General features: G+C 39.8%; 1 protein-coding gene across 1 annotated transcript; it reads left to right on the top strand.

The window, feature by feature from the left end:
- The first annotated feature begins 1,291 nt into the window (after positions 1-1,291).
- On the top strand, positions 1,292-8,213 carry szrd1 (SUZ RNA binding domain containing 1). Its single transcript, XM_083920736.1, has 4 exons — positions 1,292-1,396; positions 2,606-2,655; positions 3,675-3,944; positions 6,283-8,213. Exons 1-4 carry the CDS (start codon positions 1,349-1,351, stop codon positions 6,392-6,394), a joined length of 480 nt encoding a protein of 159 aa, XP_083776862.1. The 5' UTR covers positions 1,292-1,348; the 3' UTR covers positions 6,395-8,213.
- The last annotated feature ends 817 nt before the right edge of the window (positions 8,214-9,030 follow it).

The raw sequence follows: 9,030 nt of genomic DNA on the forward strand, positions 1-9,030 counted from the left end.
CACACTGTGGTGTTTGAACAAAATTGGACTTTTGCACCAGCAGTGGCCCAACAAACCCACACCGCCCTCATGTGTTCAAACAGGGACATCTCAACAGGAGTGAAACCTGAGGGAATGTTTCCAAATGCTGGCTAACGCAACCTAAATTTTGCATTTGCAACAAATGTTTAAAAAAGCCACAAGGCAATTGTTAAAAAAAGACATATAATTGTAAAAAAAAAAGGCCACAATGGAAATGCAAAAAATAAAAACCCAGCACAGATGCAGAAAAAAAGACACAATGCAAATACAAGTAAAACAAAACAGTGCAGATGCAAAAAGCCGCAACGCAAAAATGCGACAATATAAATGCAAAAATACAGCCCAAACTCAAATACAAAAAAATCCACAACGCAAATGCAAAAAGTGCGACAATGTATAGGAAAAAAAAAAACGTGACAATGCAAATGCAAGAATAAAGCCACAACAATGCAATAGAGCCACTTTTTCTTTTTTGCATTGTGGCTTATGCATGCCCGAGAGACATTTCTCAGTCACCATACAACATTTTTTTTTTGTGTTCTTTGCTCAGTTACTTAAAGGTAACAGCCACTTCTGGCCCATTTGTTTCTCAACTTTGAGATTCTTTTCCCCTCAACTTTTATTATTGATTTACAAAATACACTTACAGTGCATCAAACCATATGTTGAGCATCAAATTAATAACAATTGGATCACAAATAAACGACAAAATAAATACATACATAAATAGAGTTAAAAAAATATAATGATAATTAAAAAAAAGGAAAAAGTAAGATATATAGTTTTGATAGCTTTCTCGTTGTTAGCAGAGGGTATTGACTTGAAATACACCTCCAGTTCTATCATGAAAACACAAAAAATGGGTTTTACTTCGTCAAATTTTACACTTGTGGATGTAAAACTTTGCAACTTTGATTAAAAAGTATTCTTTTTCAGCGGGAGCGTCACTTTTTACAAAACCAAAAGGGACATTTTTGCAAGAGCAGCACAAAATCACAGCAGATATGATCTTAAATGAATCTACAAACATCTTACCACAGTTTCATAGTCTATGGTATGTTCCCATTTCCAAAACAGATGAATAACAGTCTCAGTATGGGAGTCACAAAAGACACACTTCAGATCTATTTTAACATAATTTTATTTGATAAAGAAGGATTTAACCGGGTAACATCGATGAATAACTTTTAATGACACTTCTTTCAAGTCTCAGCGTGTGACGCGGTGGGAAACTCCGTCAGTGTGACGCCACAGCCCGGGCAGAGGGGCGGAGCTACGGAGCGCAGCAGGACGTCCAGCTCCACAGCGTGTCTGAGCAAAATGAAACATGGATGAGGAGGTCGCTGAAAGTTGGGAGGAAGCTGCTGATAGTGGGGTAAATAACCAAAGGCTCAATAAACCTTCGGCTAAAGGCGACTGTAATGTTGGTAGCGTGTGTATATTCACCACTCGGCTGCTTTTAGAAGTTCTCATCACGCTGGTCTGTGTTCACTACTCCCACGGGCCAACAATGTGGCTACAGCTAGCGTTAGCTTCAAGAAACTTAGCGAGCTAACGTCAAGTAGCTGAACACGGACTTAGCCAGCTAACTAGCCAAGTGACTCCTGCTGTTTCTAACCAATTTCGTATGAAATAACGTCAATATACTCATGTATTAGCTAACGAATATAGTTGCACGTCGCGAGCTAAACCCACGAGATTAACGTGAGTTCCTGTTGGAACGGTTGACGTGAGCTAATGCTAAGCTAGTCGTCGGTTAACATGAGAATGTGTTAATTTAATGTTTTTTGTAATGGTAAATGTCACGTTACACACCTCGAACAAGCCTTAACACCCTTCCGTTAAAGGCCCACCCTCGTTTTAGTTAATTCGACATAACTTTAACGTTTAATAACGCCGTCCTTGCAATAATTGGTGTTCGCGTCGCTGTGAATCAATTTAGTAGGTCGACATTTTACTGTCATAGTGATAAGTAACTTTGCAAGATCCATTGTTAAGTTGATTATTTTATTGAGTACATTATCGATTACATTAGTTTTCATGGATTGTGTCTTAAATTCTGAATGACACTCAAATGTCAGCTTGCCTAACGTTGGTGATTTCCTGTAAGTTAGTTGTTTTGGGACAACAGTTTTCGGCCATGTTGTCATCAACCGCTGGCAGGGAACGAGCTAGTTAACGTCATGTCGCCAAACTGGCAACTTGGTATCATTTAGCTAAAATTAGCACGGTCGCAAACTCGCGGCTCTAAGAAGTTGGTGTGAACACCAACAGCTTGCTCGTCAAGTTGAAGTTGCAGATATTTTAACACGTCTTCATGTCGTTAGTCGGTATAAAAATAATCCCCATCGAACCTTAAATAAACCATTTTCTCTGGCAACATCAGCCTGCTAATGTTAGCAAGCAGAGCACTTTCTGTTGTGACTTGGCAACTCTCCTACACATGTATAAATAGCTTGTAACCAAACCCTGCTTTCCTTCCACTCGCCTACTTGCTTAATACCTGCAGCACCTTTTTATTTTTGTCCCAAATCCTTTAACCTGGTGTTGTTTGTTTACATGAATACATGTTTTCCCCCTACAGGAAATGGAAAAACGGTTAGAAGAGAAACTAAGGATCACCCAGAAAGAAAGGTGAGCAGAAACATGGCCTTAATTTATAGCTTTCAATCATGATTGGATCAGTTACAGTACATCCTGCTCTTATATGTAGCACTCTGTAGTTTGGCTTATTTGAAGCTAACACACGTACTTGATTCTTGCTGTTCTGGGTTTGTACCCTTATTGCACGTATTGGAAGTCGCTTTGGATAAAAGTGTCAGCTAAATCTAATGTAATTTACATTCAAGACTAGGCATTTTTTGCTACATGTCTCACTTATCTGTAACAGTACACACTTGGACATAACCTAAGGCTTTTTTTTTTTTTTTACTAATTACGAAGAGCTATTTTCCAGCCCACCATACAGGTGATCTACTTTCTAGGGATGCACACATTCGATCCACTTAATTTAAGTAATTCATTATTTAAAGGGATAGTTCTGATTTATGGCTGGATCACAGGACAAGCGCTATACATGTGAATGTCTTAACTAGTCGGGGAGCACAAGCCGGCGGTTCTTGGTCTCCTCAGGTGTTAGGTTGTGTTACTGTGTGACTTTGATGTTTTAAAGAGTTAGAAACTAACAGAACTAACTAACTAACTGATCGAGTGCTAGATCATCAATCCCTGTGTTCTGCAAGGTAAAATTAAGTTTTTTGTCAATCGTCTGGCGGCTTTGACTAGAGCACGGAATGGCTATAGTTCCCCGTGCATACACTTAAACAGGACTATCTTTTTTTTTTGTCAAATACAGCGTACATTTAAGCCGGTTTAAAATATTTTTTTTTTTTAAACTTTTTTTAGCTTTCTAAAACATATTTAGCTGCTTCCCCGTCATTAAATTGAGTAGCATCCGTACTTCTGTCCGCTCCTTCAAACAGGGGGCAGAAATTAGTTTGTAACATAGCGGACAAGCAGGGAAAACCAGTATCGGTAATAGTATTCTGTTCAAGGATTTATCATTTCAGCTATTATCAGCTCACTTCATGGCCTCTTCCTGTCTGTCTTATAACTAATTTTGGATGGACTGTGTCCTGTTGGTCTACTTCTAGGGAGTCCAGTAATAATTCTTCACGATCTCCATTGAAGACAACCATGGTTATACAGGACGACTCTCTTCCAGCAGCACCCCCACCTCAGATACGCATTTTGAAGCGGCCTACCAGTAACGGTTCACTAGGATCCCCTTTGAATCAGAACAGGCCAACACCACAGGTCAAGTCTCTGGCCCAGCGCGAGGCAGAGTACGCAGAGGCCAGGAAGAGAATACTGGGCAGCGCCTGCCCCGAGGAGACGCCTCAGGACAAACCCAACACTGACAGGTAATAATCCACAAATATTGACAGTTTAGACGTTTTACTCACAGCCTAATGAGGCCTTGCTGAGCGGCACTTGCCATTGGTGTATTATTCCACGGTGTGCTGTAGAAAGTTTTAAAAAAAATTAAATTCCAATGAAGTTGTGACTCTGTGTAGGTTTGTGTAAAAAGTAAATAACAACAGAATACAATGATTTGTAAATCCTTTTCAATCTATATTCAATTCAATACACTACAGAGGCGAGATATTTAATGTTAAACTGATCAACTTTATTGTTTAATGCAAATATTCACTCATTTTGACATTTGATGCCTGCAGCTCGTTCCAAAAAAGTTGTGACAGGGCAACAAAAGACAGGGAAAATTGAGAAATGCTCAAAAAACACCTGTTTGGAACATTCCACAGGTGAACAGGTTAATTGGAAACAGGTGAGTGTCATGACTGGGTAAAAAGGAAGCATTAACAAAAGGCTCAGTCGTTCACAAGCAAGGGCGGGGCGCTGTTCAACACGTTGTGAACAACTGCGTGAGAAAATAATCCGACAGTTTAAGAACAACATTTCTCAACCTACATTTGCAAGGAATTTAGGGATTTCATCATCTAGAGTTCCATAATATCATCAAAAGATTCAAAGAATCTGGAAAAGTCTCTACAGGTAAGCGTCAAGGCTGAAAACCAACATTGAATGCCCTTGACCTTCGACCCCTCAGGTTGCCCAGCTTTAAAAAACAAAATCGCCCTGTGATATTACCACATGGGCTCAGGAACACTTCAGAAAACTATTGTCAGTTAACAAAGTTCGTCTCTACATCTTTAAGTGCAGGTTAAAACTCTACTATGCACGCCGCCGACTTCTCTGGGCCCAAGCTCATCTGAGATGGACTGAAGCAAGGTGGAAAAGTGTGCTGTCGTCTGACGAGTCCACATTTCAAATTATTTTTGGAAATCATGGACGTCCTGTCCGCCGGGAAAATGACCATCCAGATTGTTATCAGCGCAAAGTTCAGAAGCCAGCATCTGTGATGGTATGGGGGTGTGTAAGCGCCCATGGCATCATGGGTAACTTAAGATAAGATATTCCTTTATTAGTCCCACAGAGGGGAAAATTCTTATTCACAGCAGCAAAGTGGATAGCACACATAGAGGAAACATCAATAAGAAACAATATATTGTAAAAAAAAACAAATAGAAATATATGAATATGAACAATATAACACACAGGGAGATTTAAAAATGTAAGATTAACCAGAACAATACAATAAATTTGGCTTTGTTGTAAAAGAGTGCGGGGACTAGACTGGCCTGCTGCAGTCCAGACCTGTCTCCCGTTTAGTATGTATGGCGCATTATGGAGCTCAAAATGCGACAACTAAGACCCAGAACTGTTGAGCAACTGAAGTCGTAGATCAAGCAATAATGGAAAATAATTTCTCCTTCACCGCTTCAACAATTAGTGTCCTCAGTTCCCAAAAGCTTATAGAGTGTTGTTAAAAGGTAATGATGTAACACAGCGGTGAACATGCCCCTGTCCCAGCCTTTTTGGAACGTGTTGCAGGCTTCAGATTCTAAATGAGTGACTATTTGCAAAAAACAATAAAATGAAATATCTTGTGTTTGTAGTGTATTCAAATTAAGAAAGGTTAAAAAGGATTGCAAAACATTTCATTTTATTTTGAAAATCATAAACATTTCACAACACACCGTGAACAAACCCTAAGTACATTTCCGATTGAATTAGCTGCACAGAGACACAATCTTTCAAGAGACAATTACAAACACAAGTTAACAATCAAAACAGTAACATAACTGTCTAACTAAAAAACAAGACTCCATCCAGCTGTACCTCAGATGTCAGAGTCCGCATGTCAGCAGGACCTCCCCTCCTGGTTTCATTTTATAGACTCCTGCTCGATGTTTGGTCTTCTTTTTGCTTGACCGAGCTTTGATGGATAGGAGGTGGAGCCTAACTATAACTAACTAAACTATATTTATATATTTTATTCAAATCTTCTTTTAAGGTTTTTGAATCAAAAAGATGGGTAGCATTTGATTTAGTAATTGAATGTGAATGCAATGAATGAAGCTTCAAACTATTCGATACAGCCCTAAAAAATAGTTTTGAAGCCAACTTTCCCTAAAACCAAGAGTGAGCACTATAACTAAAATCATGTGCCGAGATCAGTCTGTCGTGTGACTACAGGGATGCTGTAATTAGGATAGATGAGGAGAAAACAAGAAACTTTCCAACTGGAAACGTGTAGTGAACTGTTTATATCCAACAAGTGGCACGTGTAAAAGGCTGCTGTCGCCAATTTATCCCTGTTTCCTCTCTTTCTGCCAGGGCAGGGCGCAATAACTCGACACTGCCTTCAGAAGACACCCGATCAAACAATCACACTGTCCGGCAGCCGGCCGGCCCAGACGGCACCCAGGGGTTCCGACAGCATAGATAAGTGGGCCCTGGGGCCCCACAGCCATTGGGGAGGAGATCAAGGGCCACCTGAGAGCAAAGACAGCATTGTACTTCCTTCCTTCAGTTCCTCTATACGGGCCAGGCTGTGAGAGCAGCCACTGCAGTTGTGTGACAGGATCTCCAGCAGGAAGTCAAATGGAAATGTGCTCTCTTCTCTCCCCACTCCAGTCTTTTTGACACTGTGATTATGGACTTCTTCTGGACTCACTGTGATGATCCCTTTAAGAGACACCCCACGCCTCCATCTCTCTCCTCCGTCAGTGCCCAGCAGCTCCGTCTCAGGACGCCTGCGTGGCAGAAGCAAAGACTTAAAGATAGGACGGTAGAGAGAGGAGGAGAAGTGACGGGCCATAGCAACACGAGATGAGCCGGTACACGGGCAGCATCTTCTCCCCAGCAATAATACCAGACATCACTTCTACACCTTTTTACATATATGTTTTTAATTTTCAGTTGTCGGCTCACTAAATTTTTATCTTGTTTTTCTTGCTTGTCTTTAATTGTCTATACTAGGGATGCTCTGATATCTACAGATAAACACATTATACATACACCGCCAATAATCTGTTCATTAAAATGGTATTTAATGTTGAGATTTTTTTTTAAATTAACATTATCAGCAGTATTTATGAAATGGGAAGCATTTACATTTTCGCACCTTTTGTTTGGTGGTAAAATAATGACAAAAACGTAACAAACACAGACACCTTGTGGTGTCAGATCTCGCACAGTAAGCTCACCACTAAAGCTGAGTACTGAATCGGTAACTGTTAGCATTATCAGTGCACCCCTAATATGTAAATTGCAATTTGTTTCTTTAAAAAAAACTGAGGGTTAGGGTTTTGTGTTTCAAGTTGTGTATCTGACAAGTTCTGTTTACGGTTTGTCTTTGTTTTTTAATTAAGCTTTTCAGATGACTTCCCTGGACTGTCACATCATTATTTCTATTTAAAAGTAAAAGCATAAAAAAAAACCAAGCGAAAAGGAGATTGTGGATTTAAGTCTGTTTTTAAGTAGCTTTCTGCCTTTTGTATGAGATGGTAGCCATGTCGGAGCAGTATTTTAATCAAAATGAACCAAAATCCCATTGTAAAATCGACCTGTGTATATATACAGTATATCAGTTAATTCATTATTTGAAGGCGGTGTCGGCAGCAACTCAAGGAAGGGTCCGACGGGGGAATGAATTCACTGCTGTGCTCCACGAGCCCCTCCGTCATATCTCCACCTAGTCAGCGGCGTGCTCGTTTCTTCATGTCCTTCACTGACGTACAGTACGTAGGAACTCAGGTGCAAGTGAACGAGACTGAATGAATGAAATGAACCAAGATTGTATTTTTCCAGTGGGTTTGATGAGTCAAACAGCAAATGTCCGTATTAAAGCTTGTGTTGGTGAAACTTCGTTCACGTCCCACGATGAATGAATGCCAGGTTTTGTGTTTGTCAGATTGTTGGTATCGTAGTCATGTCAGGAATGTGAAATGTCACCCCGTGCGATTGCTCAGTAACTCGTGGTCCTCCCGGAGAGACAGCTGTATGTGAGCACGACCAGGACAATTGTGCCCTAAAGACATTTTTTATTTGTCCAAACAGAGGAAAGATCTCGATAAAGCCATATTCAGTGGTGCACGTCATCAATTAAAAACAAAACATTCTCGTAATGGTTGAATTCAGCTTGTGCCTCCTGTATCACATCTTTACTTCCTGGTTGTTACTGTAGTTCAAGGATATACCGGACAGAATTTAGTTCAGGATATAAAGCAGCAGAGCAGGAGACTGATGGGTTTAACAAACTGCCTGTAAATACTGATTTAATAAATTGATTTGCAAAAAATGTCTGATGAATGTTCATTACTTTTTATTAAATTGGCAGATGCTTTTGTCCAAAGGGGCTGATAAGTGCACGTGAGCTCAATAGGAACATTGAGTCTCATTCACTAATATCCCCCGAAGTATTTTCTAAAACAAGAGTTTACATCATTTTCACAATGTGAATGGTTCACATCTTTGTTATGATGAATCCTATTGTCAAAACAAATGTTCCAGTTGATCCTAATTAGCAGGTAAATACCCTGCTAATCCACGTTTAAAAAAACTAAAATAGTTTTCAAGTAGAGGTACTTCTGCAGGAAGTGAGCATCTGTCCTATTTAGCAGCATCTCTGTTCCCCCCTCAGGGTAGATCTGCAAACGTCTTGCAGCAGCTGTAAATATGCTGTTGTGAGAGTCTGCCTAGGGTGCAGTAACAGGCCTACTTTCTCATTATTGGATGCCATTGATCAAAATTAACATAACTGATGAGAACTGAGATGTAGTGGAGAGTTTATTTAATTTAAAAGATCACAAGATTATTTGGTTGAGGATACTTCCGGTGAATACCAATCACAGTGAGAGCTGTAGATTATCCAGAGTACCAACTATTGTAAAACAAATCGATCAAAGCTTTGAGTGACGCTAACTAAATGCCATTTACCTCTTATGTACTGGGGCGGAGGCGGAAATCTCAAAAAATTTATCCAAATGGAGAGAAAATGCTCTTATAATTTGATTCAAATATGCAAACCCATCATTGCAATATGGTTCTTTAACACCACAATATTAAATCTCAAACGTCAAC

Source organism: Echiichthys vipera, assembly GCF_963691815.1.
Source record: "Echiichthys vipera genome assembly, chromosome: 9".
In the NCBI taxonomy this organism is placed as follows: domain Eukaryota; kingdom Metazoa; phylum Chordata; class Actinopteri; order Perciformes; family Trachinidae; genus Echiichthys; species Echiichthys vipera.